Source organism: Myxocyprinus asiaticus, chromosome 15 (assembly GCF_019703515.2).
Source record: "Myxocyprinus asiaticus isolate MX2 ecotype Aquarium Trade chromosome 15, UBuf_Myxa_2, whole genome shotgun sequence".
Classification (NCBI taxonomy): Eukaryota; Metazoa; Chordata; class Actinopteri; order Cypriniformes; family Catostomidae; genus Myxocyprinus; species Myxocyprinus asiaticus.
In genome coordinates, this window is record NC_059358.1 from 7,041,734 (window position 1) to 7,057,729 (window position 15,996).

At 38.4% G+C, this 15,996-nt stretch overlaps 1 protein-coding gene across 6 annotated transcripts in view; it reads right to left on the reverse strand.

Moving 5' to 3' along the window:
* Positions 1-15,996, reverse strand: part of LOC127453083 (ras/Rap GTPase-activating protein SynGAP-like) — a 178,992-nt gene that overhangs the window by 116,205 nt on the left and 46,791 nt on the right. For all 6 annotated transcript variants that reach the window (XM_051719144.1, XM_051719142.1, XM_051719138.1 and 3 more), the window contains exon 3: positions 5,531-5,636. In XM_051719144.1, coding sequence (XP_051575104.1) covers positions 5,531-5,636 — 106 coding nt within the window. The remainder of the gene's footprint in view (positions 1-5,530; positions 5,637-15,996) is intronic.

Consider the following 15,996-nt stretch of genomic DNA (forward strand, 5'->3'; position numbering starts at 1 on the left):
AAGGAGGAAGTGAGAACCGGCTTGACAATATAAATAATCATTTAATGATTAACTTAAAGCAAAAGACATATAACACACAAACACAAACACATACAGGGCAGTTGCCTGTAGCTCTCTCTCTGCCAAACTGCCGCCTCAGGCTGCCTTTATCCCTCTCGTTGGCTTGATTAGCCTGATTAGGGGCCAGGCGTGCATCACCACGGCCTGGCCCCACCTTCCTCCTTGCCACAGTTGTCAAGCCGGTTCTCACCTCATCCTTCTCCTTTTACTCCGTTACAATCCGTAATCACTGAAAACATGAGAGTTTAGAAAATGTGTCTGGGAGCGAAGGCAGAAAACTATTTATTTGCAATTCAAAGAGGCAAACTGGCCTCATAGAAATACGGTACTACCTTCATTTTTGCAAAATGATTTTTACAAGGCTCGTTGTCTGCATTTTCCTGGTGAAATGAACACTGGAGACACTAAAACAACAACGACTTTCATTCGTTATTACACAAATCACGAGTAAAAAGGCAGATTATCAGGTCATAAACACTTTCTTCCTGTTCCTCATTTAATGCTATCATAAGACATCAAAACACTTACTTTAATGCATGACTTGTTAGGCGATACATTTTAATGTTTGCATTACATAACTAACTACAATTGCAAGCTTGTTTGGACACTTGTTTGCGCAGAAGCTCAACTGCTAGAGTGCTGAACTTGCAAATGTAAAGGACTGGGGTAAGAGTCCTAAAGTGCATGCAAGTCAACAAGTGAGCCAAAATTGTCATAGAAGCACCACAAAATGACGTGGCTGCTTCAGCAATTGCGTGTTTTCATCTCACATTTACTTTTATGACACTATCAGTTAGGTTTAGGTTTAAGGTTTAGGGTAGGGAGGCTCGTTTTGTTGATTTAAATCTCAGTAAAGCATTGACCATAAAACCTCATCTTAAAACCTCAAAATTTGACACACTTTTAGTGCCACACAGTGGACATTTCACCACGGAACTGCCATGACAATGTTGCCATATTAAATCAAATTCCAAAGAGATTTAAGGGTCATACCAACTATTACAACTAATAATGACCAATACCAGTTCACTTCTACAATAATGTTTTGTATTTTTATTGATGCTCCCCAATTTTGGAAATTCCAGGCTAAAATCTCATTTTGTGGTGATTTTCATGTGTGCTCATCACGTAAATACAACCATTCAGACATGACTTGAATGCACATGTGAGGTGCACCCTCTGCCACAAGGAATATGCGAGAGCTCAGTGTTTATAAAGCATAACAACCCAGTGACTGCACAAATGTCCCACACGTCATTGTGAACACTGCATGTTGATTTTTATGATGGAATGAGAAGCTGTCCATGTTCTGAATCAGTAATTCATATTGTTACATGAGCTAGAAGAAGAGGGTAAGAGAGAATGGAGAAAAAAGAACAGGTCTGATAAAACTATCTTCTCGCCTTTGGCATCCCGCAGGGACAAGAAATGTTTCCATTAAACGAAACATTGTGAAATGAAACATCTGCCTAGAAAGAGGAAGAGAAAGAGTGAGATAATCAGTGGGAGAGTTTGTACAAATGTAAGTGTAGAAGTTTCTGATGAAACTGCAAATGTAGCAGTACTTTTTATTCTAAAGCCAGAACTCTGCATGAATAAAACTCACGTCAGCACTTGTAAGATTTTGGCAGTAATCATAACATAAAGAAAATGAGGCAATCAGATAACAAAACTGGCACAGACTGTACTTGTTATGATGTTGCCCTCCCAAAAACAGTCCAGGCTATGGCTATTTATTTTTAAATGCTAAACATCTCCATACTTGCTGTGTAATAAAAGACAAAAACTGCCAAAAGGGATGGTTAAACTAAAAATTCTAATTTTTTGTCATAATTTACTCACCTTAAAGGAATATTTCACAAGTGCATGATGAATGCGCAGAGTGCTAGATGGTGCTTGAAAGTGTAATCAAGCTTGAAATCATGATCGCCAAGGATTTATGGTGAAAAAGGAGTTATATTTTGGTCTGTTCTCATTCAAAGTCATTTGGATCGCTTCAGAAGACATGAATTTAACCACTGGGGTCGTATGGATTACTTTTATGCTGCCTTTATGTGCTTTTTAGAGCTTCAAAGTTTGGTCACCATTCACGTGCATTGTGAGGACCTACAGAGGTGAGATGTTCTTCTAACAATCTTTGTGTTCTGCAGATCAAAGAAAGTCATACACATCTGGGATGGGATGAGGGTAAGTAAATGATGAGAGAATTTTCCTTTTTGGTTGAACTAAGCTTATTCCTATGATGCACTCCGATGAAGACATCTGCATTAATACAAGAACTAATGCCTCATTTCAAAAGCTTTGCCCAGTCACACGCTGTTAGTTAGCTGAGAGCAATATGCTCTGCCATCCCAAATTTTCTGTCATTAATGTGACTCATTTTCTCATATGAATATACTTCTTGCCATATCATAGTAATTAATTTAGCCTAGGTCTATTTTCATTGGAATAGCCAGTGCTGAGTATTGTCAAGTCAGATTTCTGTCCAGATTTAATTTCTTATGGTACGTGCTACAACATTTACAAGTTTAGCTGTTAACAATATTCTCTATTAAAAGAAATTGCTTGGCCAAAAATGAAAATGTTTTCATAATTTACTCACCCTCATATCATTCCAGCCTCGATATATTTTATTTATTTCGTGGAACACAAACGATGATGTAAGGCAGAATGTCTGAGTTACTCTTTTGAAAGTGGATAGTGATTTATACAAGCTCCCAAAAGGACAACAAAGCACCAGAATAGTATAATAAAATGAGTCTATACAAATAGTGCACTATATTTAAAGTATTCTAGGGAAATACAACAGATTTGTGTGAGGAACAAACCACAATGCATGTCGTTTTTTATAATCTACCCCCTTCGTAGCTCTCAAATCATATTTGCAGTCACTTCAAATTGCCACATCGAGATCGGTCACATAAAACAAAAGAACTAATGGCGTTTGCCATCAGTGACATCAAATCTAGCGTGACACTTGTAAAATTGCCATTTGTTAAACTGAAAACAAGCTTGGATGAGATTTGAGAGCTCCAGCGGAAAAGAAGATTTTTAGTGAATAAAGACTTATATTTCAATCTGTTCCTCACCCAAAGCTATCATACTGTTATATGGATGAGTATAAATCATCACCCACTTCCTTTGTTTGAAAAAGAGCAGCTTGTACAATTTGCCTTAACATATCAGTTCGTGTTTCACTGAGGAAAGTATATAATACAAGGACTAGAACAATATGAGGGTGAGTAAATGTTGACCAAACTTTCATTTTTGGTGGGGACTATCCCTTTAACTAAAAGATTCCATATTAAATGCACACATACAATGTGTATACAAACAGATTATCATGTCACACAGTTGATTATATTTTCTATTCTTAACAAACACTCAAGGAAGAATTAATGGCATGGATCTCCAGACACTTTTCAGAAGTCCATACTGTACAATGAAAACAATGTCACAGTTATAAAAGGCACTGCAGTGGTGATTTGCTTACAAATGCAAGTCCAATTAACTACCAAAATCAAACTCAAGCTTTTAAGTGCTTGTTTATTGCTTAGTCTTCAATTAATTCTGACACCTAAGGCGATACATAAAACAAATAGACTGCATCTGTGAGAGTGTTACATCCGAAGACAAAATTCAACCAAGTGGAAGTGAGCTGCTGTCAAAGTGTTGAAAGGGTTTTAAGGGGAAGCTAACAGCTTGCAGCCACATTACTTTTAAAGGTGAAGTGTGTAATTTTTTCGATGTTTAAATATTTTCTCCTATCCCTGCTTAATGTGCAGAGACAACTATTAGCAACCATCCGTACAGTAGGTTGATTTTCTGAAGAGTGTAAACACTGTGGCACTATCAAAACATTGCTCTGTTTGTTTGAGCGAAAAACTTCTGAATTTCTGGCTCAACCAATAGCATAAGTTTAGGGCGGGACGACTTGTAGGGTACAATGGTGCTAAAGGCCCCCCGGGTAAAAGGCAATTTTGACTTTATTTTCTCCCAAAACACTAAACAGCAAAAAAACAAAAAAAAAAAACAGAATAATAAACCAAAAAAAGAGAAAGATTATTTTGAAAGACACAAAACTTTTTCCAAAAATTCTAGAAAATCTTCCATGTATAATATGAGCTTTGTTCCAAACCTTAGTGAACAGCAATTTAAGGCACCATAATCACACTCCTAATGTGAAAGCTGTTCAAAAAAGTGGGCAGCAATTTTATACTGCCGAATAAGATACCTTGTTTAATTCATGCAACATTAATGTATTAATCAAATATTCCTGTAAATACCCTGTATTTCTAGTTAAAATTTGACTGTTTTACCCAAGATTTATGGGTGCATGCATTTTATGCATTTTTTTTTTATCTTATCAGAGAATCACATTGTTAGCTTAGCAAACATGTGCTAATACCAACCTCTCTTGCAGCTAAATGAGGAGCACCATTTGTTTAGTACACAGAGTTGCTGCCTATGTAGAGCGTTTCAGTTCAGTCACTTGAAAGGTTCCATTTGACTTGGAACAGAGCTTAGTCTCACCCTGAAAGTCAACCCATTGTGCAAACTACTGTAAGCAGAAAAGCAATGGGAAAAAGCCACTGTAAAATAGTTCACCATGTCATTATACTGAACAATGAATCCATACTTCACTTAACATTACCCACCCCGATGCCCGCCTCGTCATCTAACATGAGCCAATTAATGCCGTTCTCATGAGATCAACTCCATTCAATATTCCACCTTCCTTAAGGGCTTGAGTTCTGGAGAGCATATGGTGCAATATCGTTCCTACGTCACTTAAAGTGCAGACATGACATTCAGCAATGCTGACTACTGCACATCAGAGTGCATAGCTGTGGGCGGCCCTTCATGGAATTGTGCGCATCCCTAATCGTTGTCACGGAAACTGCGGAAGGAGTCTCGAATGAGCAGCAGAGGGCCACCTTGTTCAACATCTCACATGTATTTGCTATTCAACAGACAGCAAAGGCATGCTTTGTGGTTTGTTAAGCTTTGTTTAGACATGCAGAAAAAAAAAAGATTCTTTGGATCATCCGATTCAAGTCTGTTTTGTTGTTTATAGTATGAACAGCAAAAAACACATGACATCTGATTTTTAAAAACCAGATCCAAATTACATCATATGTTGTTTGAAATCTGAAATGTGGCTCAGTTTGAATGGTCAGACTTGATTTCAAGTAGTTTTTCCAGACAAGTATTCCCGACATTGAGCGCATGCTCCAAAAGACAGAGAAGACTCGTGACGTGCTTTTAAACCTCAGATGACAACGTCCTTCCTTAAAATATTTGTTTACGAATGTTTTATGTGTCTTTGGACAGAGAGATGAAAACTATCACTAGATTATGCAAAAACACGCTCTAGCTCGATTATAGCTGTGCATGTAAACATAGCCTTACTGGTTTAAACGCATCCGGCTCAGTGGAAGCAGGGCGCCACGTGTCAAACTTCACTCACCCATCTCAGGATGGTGCCTCCCCTCCACAGGCACGCTGACCGCCCGTCGCAGCAGCTTGTTCCTGTGCAACTCGGAGCGCCGCTCGCGCATCAACAAAGGGTGAACCTGCAGGGAGCAGAGAAAAAGGTCAGCGCACAGAACTCGGGGTCAATACGCAGAGGTGAGTCATACACGCAGGGCTTTGCAACGATGGCTGTCCTTAGGCAGAGCAGAGCAGTCTGAGGGGCTGTTCAAGTTAATGTCTGTTAGTTTTGAAGACTTCTTTATGCTAATTGTACTCTTAAAAGTTGACAAAATCAACTTTCAGCAGACATACGCATTTAAAATCTACAGTCTTTCGGACCAAATACGGACCACAAATATTGAAGACTCATCTTGCACTACACAGATTTTTGTCCAATCAAATGCCTTCTAGAATGACACTTAACTTAAGTCCATACCTATAATACCATCTGCAAAAAAAAAAAAAAAAGTTTATATCTGCTAAAAAGTTCATTTAAAAAAGTTAACTGGACCAAAAGAGGGGTCTTTAAAAACATAACGACAATGGTGCTAGACACCCCAAAAAAAAAAAAAAAGAAATGCAAGCCAGAGTGGCCAAAGATGTTTGTCTTGCTCATGTGTACACAGAACAATGACTAAAAAAGTGCATAGACAGAACACAAAGACACCTGTTGTGCGAACTTACCTAATCGGAAACCTCCACAATTAAAACATCAGGTCCCATTGGGGCTGGATTCCTTGAAATAATAAAGCATAGGTGTGCATTTGGGGCGAGGGGAGAAAATAATTACAAACGTATGTTTGTAATGTATTTATTTAAGCCTGTTAAGAGGAGAGCTCTAATTCATCTCCAAGGCCATCTCTGTGAGCACGGCGCCTCTTCTGGCGTCTGCAGGCAGACAGAAGAAAACATCTCAGCAACATTTGCCTTCAGATTGCACAGGGGTCGTTTAGCAACATGAGCATCCTGTGTTGCCGCCACTATACGATTAATCAGATACGATCGGGGTTTTGAGAGCAGGGCTGTGTATGAAGTGATTACCTACAGTCTGGGGTGATAAATGAGCGGGGCAGGAGAGGATCAGACATTGAGCTCCTGCAGGGAGTAACGTAAGCACTGCTTACACTGGTGAAGGTGCTAACCACTGAGCCACAATAGCATTTTTTTCTTACATTTGGTCTATGTCCATTTTTGTAGAGAAAAAAAATTATGTAGACAATTTTTGCTATATTGGGTTCTCACGTTTTATGCGCAGCTCAGCATTTCATACACAATGAAGAATGCAAATTTTTCAGAATGTCTAAGGGGAATGGCAGTGCTACGCAAAGCTGACAGTAAGATAATGTTGTGAGCTCTGCCTGATGGTGCATTGGTGCGGTTTGTCTTTATATAGTTTTAAACATGAAGGATGTCTACATTATGCTGCACCCATGAGGGCACATTCTGTTAGGGCAAAACAAAACAAAATATTATATTTAAATGCTTAGATGAATGGCTCCTAAAACTGATATATTGCAAGCTGCAATTAAATTATAGGTAGGATCTCTTAAGCGTATGAGATCTGTGTTCGTTTATCAACTCGCATGGCCTTTTAAGTGAACAATTATCCACTATGGGGCCTTGAAAGACAATGCAGATTTATTTTTTAAAGATAGAGTCAGTGCATGCCATTAACAAGGTGTTATTTGCGCAACATGTGTAACGAGACTATCTGTTAAAGTAATATTGTGCATTGGTGCTATAAAGAAAATGCCACATTCAACCCATTACAACCCATCAGAAACAAATCTACAGTATGTATCAGGAACTGCAAACCAAAGGTGAGTGGCATCCTTTGCAATAAATTCAGCTGGGTCTGTATCCGGGTGACTGTGTTGCCTTGGCAGCAATTACTGGGTTCAATGTTTTCTTGCATAGATCACGGAAGAGTAACTCTGAACAAAACATGAGTCTGAGACCAGGTGGAGATGGACTTGCCATGGATCAGCGATCCGGATCTCTTTCCCTGCTCTGACACTCTGGCGGAAATCTTTGATTCTGACTTTGATATGTACAAAGTGAATGGTAAAAGATTTAAAGCAAATAAAATGCATTGATCATTCAAAGTTCCAACATGTAAGGGATAATGTACAGCCACTGTAATGGGAGCCAGCTGGTAAGCGATAGCAGTGCATTGTGTGTAAACCTCACTCCCCTCACCTCAAGAGGCACATTAGCGACTGATACTAGCGGCTGTAGCCTTTACCCACCTCATTAGTGTGCTTGCCTCCCATGCTGGAGACCCCGGTTCGAATCCCACTCGGAGCGGGTCAAGCAGGACCTGTTGCACTTGGATAGCCCAAAGAAACAATCTGTATGCCTTCTCTAAATTTTACAAAAAAAATTAACTGAAATTATAAGATTTATTTTTGGTTGCAATTGTAACTGGTGGGAAACTACAATCAAATGTTGCTCAGTTGCTCAATAGGACCCAGTACAAAATTGACATAATTTAATATTTTTTACTGACAAACAACTGTGGGGGAAAAAGGAATGATAAACCAAGAATAACTACATTTTTCTTTTTAAAATTACTTTGTTTTATTTATTGTAACACTACCGACCCCTGCTTTCCATTTTGTTGTGCTCAGTGTACTGTACCTTTTTTAAACGTGAGAACGCTTTGTGTGTCTGTGTATGCAGCCAAAATCAGGTACAGGGGAGGAGAGGGCTGTACTCATGCTTGGCAAACATAACCATGCCGCACTGTAGGAGGCTACGCCATATGTCTGTACAGCCCAAACCAGCCCAGCTGTGTGATGGGGCAGGTGAGGGATGGAATGGGCAGGAGAGCAGCAGGTGTGGACTCTGTTCTGTCCTAATGGGGTGCAAATAGATCACAACCCAGCCTGACAGAACCCTGCAGGTAGCTTGACCGACCCCGAACCTCAACTGAATCTGCTGGCATCCTGTTCCATCCCAGATCTGCCCTGCGAACCCCACGGTACCACAATATCACAGCTGAATGTCAGAGCTAAAAAGAAAAAGGATGATATCTGTCTGCTTATATCAACAGCTGCTCTGGTAATAAATGACACGGGATGATGCTTTGCACCGGAGATTTGAGCTACACTGCAAAAATAGTTTTCTTACTCAGTATTTTTGCCTCGTTTTCCAGAAAAAGTATCAAAACATCCTTTAAACATGATACCTTTACCTAATAAGTTAAATGACAATATATACCTTTTTTTTTTTTTTTTTTTTTTTTATAAATTTAAAAAAAAATTGTGTTGTTGATGCTTAAAGCAAGAAAAAAAAATTCTATTGGGATAAGAAAAAAATAGACATAATATCTTGTCATTTTGCTACTGAGGTAAATAAATCTTGCTTCAAGCAGGTTTAGAAATTTACTGGAACATATTTATTGGAAAACAAGACAAAAACTTTTTTTCATTGTATGTTCAGTAATTTGTGGCGAGATCCTGACCTTATGAATATCATACTAGAGATATATTATGTTCTGTTTCATTTGTACTGAGCAATTACTAAATTATGGATGAAAAATACAGTTGCAATCAGTCAAATCTGGCAGCTGTAATATACGGATAGATGGATATACAGCTTTCTCATAAAGACATGGAAATTAACTCTTCACCTACAAAAAAAAAAAAAAAAAAAACAGCAGCTAGCAGTGTTAAGAGTAATTAACTAAAAGTAGTGAAGCTACTAACTTGTAGCAACACTACATACTACATTTTGCAGGCACCTGACAGTGGTTCTCTTGTTTTCAGATCATTGTAGCTTTTTTAACAAGTTACTTTTTCCAACATGTCACACTGTATTGCACAGAGAGCGAACTGAGACAATAGTCCCTTCTAAACTGTCCTCTCTCTCATGCGGTTTTGGGAAGTCCAATTCGTGTTAGTGAATCAGTTCGTTTAGGTGTTTCATGTCAAGTTCATCACTGTGTTTACGTCTGCCACCCATCCCATTACATACTAGATTTTCCCATAGTTAAAGACAAAATGAGGTGTCCCATTTCAAACTAACAAGGTAAACTGATATCAAGATCAGTATCGACAAAACTGATATCAACACCTTTTCTTTTTTGCAATTTCTGATGATTGAATGGGTTATTTTAGCCAACTTTATATTTAAAAGACATATTTTATTTAAATGTATAGTCCTAAACGGCAAATTATCGGACATTTCTGCATTTCTGCACGTTAAGATCACATGCAACTATTTGCTTCCATAGTTTATTTTTTGTCACTTTGAATCTTATAGAAACACAATAGTTTTCACGTTAAACAAATAATAAAATCCCTAGTTTAGTAAAAGCCTTTAGTATCGATATTTTTATGAGTGTCATCTCGATACAAAATCAGTATTGGAGTATTGTTACTTTAGGATCGACCCGCCCATCCACACTTCCTGTTTTATTAGTACACAAGAAAATAGACCTTTTTCACAGACTGTGATGACGCACAGACTTTTTCACAGACTGTTTTTCCGCTTTATTTAGCAGCGTAAATTTAGGAAACTTTTTTTATGATAATTTGTTTAAATATTGAGTGTAAGTTTATAACATTATGCTTTGTGTTATATTACCCTGGAATTAGTTTAAAATAATTAATTACCACAGCTGCGAGGGGGATTCTATTACAGCTGCTGAGAGAGTGATGGTAAATTTGGCATCTTAATCCACTGTTCTCTATTTTTTTTTTTCTTCTGGAAAGTCATTCAAATGTAATAGTGGATTTTTTCTTTTGCTCTTGGAGCAAATGGGTAAGTGAAAATAATATTTGCTGTGGTCTCCCATTCACCGCTGTCGAAGTTAACCCTGCAATCGTTTACTTCTGTGTTTTAAAACCCGGAGTGTGAAAAAGGTCTATTGCGCTCGTCAAACCATGTCTTTCATATATTCATGTGATCCATTCTTAAAGGCATAGTTCACCCAAAAATGAAAATTCTCTCATCATTTCCTCACCCTCATGCCATCCCATATGTGTATGACTTTCTTTCTTCTGCTGAACACAAATTAAGATTTTTAGAAGAATATCTCAGCTCTGTAGGTCCTCACAATGCAAGCAAATGGTGGCCAAAATTTTGAATCTCCAAAAATCACCTAAGTCAGCAAAATAGTAATCCATAAGACTCCAGTGGTTAAATCCATGTCTTCAGGAGCGATATGAAAGGTGTGGATGAGAAACAGATTAATATTTAAGTCCTATTTTTTTTAACCATAAACCTTCACTTTCACTTACTATATTCTTGTTCTTCTGTTGTTTGGCAATTCTCATTCTATGTGCATATCGCCACCTACTGGTTGGGGCTGGTCAAAGGTGGAAATTAAAAGAAAAAACAGGACTTAAATATTTATCTGTTTCTCACCCACAGCTATCATAGTGCTTCAGATGATATGGATTTAATCACTGGAGTTGTATGGATTACTTTTATTCTGCCTGTTATTTTTGAAGATTACAATTTCAAGTCACCATTCACTTGCATTGTGAAGACCTACAGAGCATAGATATTCTTCTAAAAGTTTTAATTTGTGTTCTGCAAAAGAAAGAAAGTCATACACATCTGGGGTGGCATGAGGGTGAAAATGACAAAAAAAAAAGTTTCATTTTTGGGTGAACTATTCCTTTAACCTTTTCTCTCAATGAAAACAATCTCTGTTTAGCGTAGGAAAACGTTAACGGCTCGAATATATTACGTTAGAATATATTTTTTACATTTTTTTTTACTATAAATTCTCTTCCCTGCCCAATACTTGGCGATATGCACACAGAATGTGAATTGCCAAAAACAAAAGATGAAGAATGTGGAACTGAAAGTGGAGATTGAAAGTAAAAAAATGACTTAAATAGTGATCTGTTTCTCACTCACACGTATCATATTGCTTCTGAAGACATTGATTACATGTAATGCCTTTATGTAGTAATTTTGGAGCTTCAAAATTTTGGTATCTATTTAGTTGCATTTTATGGAGAAATAAAGCTGATATATTCTTTTAAAAATCTTTGTGTTCAGCAAAAGAAAGTCAAACACGTTGAAGGGTGAGAAAATGATGAGAGAATTTTCATTTTTGGGTGAACTATTCCTTTAAATCTCCATACACCTTTACCAGAGTTCGGTAAAAAAAAAAAAAATATTTTTTTTAAATTAAATAATAATTAGTACTGTAACTTTTGACATTTTAAGTATTCAAATACTTTTGGGGGCTTCTGCAGCTACAAATAATTTTAAGATTTACATATTTCAATTTCATAACAAAATTAAGTAATCTTTAATAAAATAAAATTACAATTAAAAATAATAATTTTAATAATTAAATTTTTTAAACATTACACAATTCAATTTGATTTTTATTTTTATTTTTTATTATTATTGTAAAACTGAAATGCCTAAATCTTAAAAATAGGTGTGTTTATGCAAAGGATAAAAACACGACAATTATTAATGTATAATGTGTTTATGGCACTCCAAATTTGTTCTGATAAAGGAATAGTTCACCCCAAAATTTAAATTCTGTCATCACTTACTCAGTTTGATCCAAACTTGCATAATTTTTTCATCCAAGGACACAAATGGAGGTGTTAGGCTGAATATCCAAGTTGTTCTTTTCCATGCAATAAAAGTCAATGGGGATTGTAGCTGTCAAGCATCATAAAATTAGTCCATATGACTTGTGCACTATACTCCTTCTGAAGCCAAACAATAGCTTTGTGTGAGGAACAGACCGACATTTAAGCCTAGAAAATCTTGCTTTAAAAGTCCTGGTCAACATTTTTTTTTTTCTTCAATGTATGTAAAGAGAAACTTGAACATTATGCTAAATGATTTCTTTTGTGTTCCATGGCAGAAAGAAGGTGTTATGGATTTGGAACAACATGAAGGTGAGTAAATGATTCCAGAATAAAAAATAAATAAATCGATAATTAAAACATTATTAACTTTTAAAAAGCTTAAAAACATTTTAATTACCAACTTGTTTCTTACATAAACCTATCGATTTGCTTCAGAAGATACTGATTGACTGGAGTCGCATGGATTACTTTTATGCTGCTTAAATGTGACTTTAGGACCGTCAAAGTGCCGGCACCCGTGTGTCACAGTGTGCTTCCGTCGTGTTTTCAAGGACTCTTATTCTGAAGTGGTTTTTGTCCTCTGTCTTCTGTTTCCCCCAGACTACATTTCCCATAATGCACTACCCTCATCACTGCCATCTGTTCCCAATTGTTCTCACCTGTTCTCCACTCCCTCATTAGCCCTTGTGTGTATAAATACCCTCTAGTTTTGTTCCCTCTTGGTCAGTTCTTGTTTGTTGCTATTTGAGTTCACATTTGTTTGTTTCACTTTCATCATCTTCATTAAAAGCCTGCAATTAGATCCAGTGTCTCCAGTCTCATCTCAGCAACTACTCGTTACAGAAGAACTAACCAACATGGATCTAGTGGGTGTCAGAATTCTTCTGCTCAAGCAAGGGGACTGTCCAGTTGAGGATCACATCTGTGAGTTTTTAGAACTAGCGAATTTAGTGCACTATCCTGACCACTCTCTGGTGGTTTTCTTCCGGACCAGTCTGAATAGTGTACTGAAGGAACTGATGCCTCTGGCTGATCCTCAGTGGACACTCTGAGTATGTGGAGAAGGCTCTGGAACTTTGCGGTTCCCCTTACACAGTGGATTATGGCAGGAACATCGGGCCAAAACCTGCATCCACGGCTCCATGCTCCAAGCCTCCCACGGCCAACGAGCCAATGCCTGCACCTGCCGCGTCCGTCCCAGAGCCAGCGTTCATGCTTGTTTCAGTCCTAGTGGAATTTTCAGGGGGTGCCACCACGGCTCCGCCCTTCGAGCCACCCACAGCTTTGCTCATGATAGTCCAGAAGCGGAGGAGAAGGGCTCCTGCTCCCCAGGCACTACCTGTGCTCATGACCACGGAGGTCGTTCCCCAGTCGCTGCCAGTGCACACGACCATGGAGGTCAGTTCCCAGTCGCTAACGGCTCCGCCTTCCACGGCTCTGCCCCTCAGGTCTCTCCCGGCTCCGCCCTCGCCCCTGAAACTCCACCTCCTATGGTTCAGCCCACTCCGCCACTATCTCCACCTCCTGAGTCTCAAATCCTCCATCCTCCTGTGGCTCAGCCCGACCCCATTCCGGGTCCTTCTCCTGAGTGTCCAGTTTTTGATCCTCCAGCAGCTCCACCTCCTGACTCTCAAACTCCGGCTCTTTGTGCGCCTCTGCCTGCTTTTCATTCTGAGACTCCTCCTTCGACTCCTCCACCCGCTCTGTCTCCGGACCCATCTCCAGCTCCGCCATTGGGATCTCAAATCCCTACTCCTGCTGCTCCGCCTCTAGATCCACCTATGTCTCCGCCCCCTAAGTTTTCACCTCCTGCGGCCCATTGTTCTCACCTGTTCTCCATTCCCTCATTAGACCTTGTGTGTATAAATACCCTGTAGTTTTGTTCCCTCTTGGTCAGTTCTTGTTTGTTGCTATTAGAGTTCACGTTTGTTTCACTTCATCTTCATATCCAGAGTCTCCCGTCTCATCTCAGCAACTACTCGTTACACCGTGTACTTGCATTATAAGGACCTGACAGAGCTTTATCTTAAATTTGTTTTGTGTTCAGCTGAAGAAAGACAGTCATACACATGGCATCAGGGTAAGTGAATAAAGAGAGAATTTTCATTTTTGGGTTAACTATTCCTTCAAGTGAGAGCAGCAAGTATTGATCGAAAACTAATTTCCTTGCCTCAGTCTTCAGCACATCCTGAAAACAATCAGAGAAAAGCTCAACCTCCTGCAGACTCTGACAGCACACATGTCTGCATGGAGGAGACGGTTGTCATTCACTACATGACCTGAATGAAGACCCTCACACAAACAAACAGGGAAGCAACTTTACCCTACAGGAGATGAGTGACAAGCATGAATATTTCATGGTTCATCTTCACAGAGGTGACAGCCATTAGCCTGTCACGACTGATTCACATCTATTCAAAGTGTGGCCTTATCGGAATATGCAACAAAACAGCTGCAATTAGACGAGACTGTATCTCTGATTAAAGAGCCTCTCATTGCTCTCCGCACCGGTTGGGACCTTATCTGCGTTGCTGGCTACTTAACTGTGTCCATAATTAAAGGAATATTTCACCCAAAAATATAAATTCTCATCATTTCCTCACCTTAATGCCATCCCAGATGTGTGTGAATTTCTTTCTTCAGCAGAACAGAAATGAAAATTTTTAGAAGAATTTCTCAGCTCTTTTGGTCCATACAATGCAAGTGAATGGGTGCCAAAATTTTGAAGCTCCAAAAATCACACAAGTCAGCATAAAACTAATCCATATGACTCCAGTGGTTAAATCAATGTCTTCAGAAGTGATTTGATAGGTGTGGGTGAGAAACAGATCAATATTTAAGTCATTTGTACTATAAATTCTCCTCCTTACTCAGTCAGCCTCCACTTTAACATTCACTTTTCACATTCTTCTTGTTTTTTTGGTGATTCACATTCTTCATGCATACCACCCCCTACTGGGCAGGGAGAAGAATTTCTATCAAAACTTGACTGAAATATTGATCTGTTTCTCACCCACACCTTTCATATTGCTTCAGAAAATATGGATCTAACCACCAAAGTCATATGGATTACTTATATACTGCCTTTATGTGATTTTTGGAGCGTAAAATTTATTTGGCACCCATTCACTGGCATTGTATGGACCTACAGAGTTGAGAAATTCTTCTAAAAATCATAATTTGTGTTCTGCAGAAGAAAGTCATACACATCTGGGATGGCATGAGGGTGAGTAAATAATGAGAGAATTTTCATTTTTGTGTGAACTATCCCTTTAAGCCGGGTGCACACTTGTTTTTTTTTTTTTTTAAACAGTCATTTTTACTATTGTTGCTTGTCACTGTATGATTGGATCCTAGTGAAATTTTTGGTAAAAGGCATGACACTTTGTGTGACATTATGTGAGACAATACACATTGTAGCCACGATTTTGGACCCAATTGTCCCAATTGACAAAGTTGACTGAGTGTTTTATCTTATCTGGCCAATTTCTGACACTGCCAAAACTTCACAAAAGTATTTAATCGGCCATCTGTGCACGTCACACTAAGGGATCAAAATTTGCCGATTTTGCCCTATGACCACAGGAAAATGTAATTCCTCATGTCATGACTCCTTTAAAACAAAGTGATAAAAGCACACAACTTTTAATCTTTGAGCACATCTGAGGGTGAGATAAAAGTAGGTGGGACCTGATAGTTCCAGTAATATTTAAAGATTTGCTTTATAAATAACAGATTTAAACATTCAAACTTTTATTATAAAGTGTATTATTTACCAATATTTAATCAAAGGATGGCCCCATTGGTATCCACAGAGGTCTGGGCTATAAGCCCTGTATATAGCCTACTTTGACCCTAGAACCGCCCCTGCCTATAACAAGAAAAT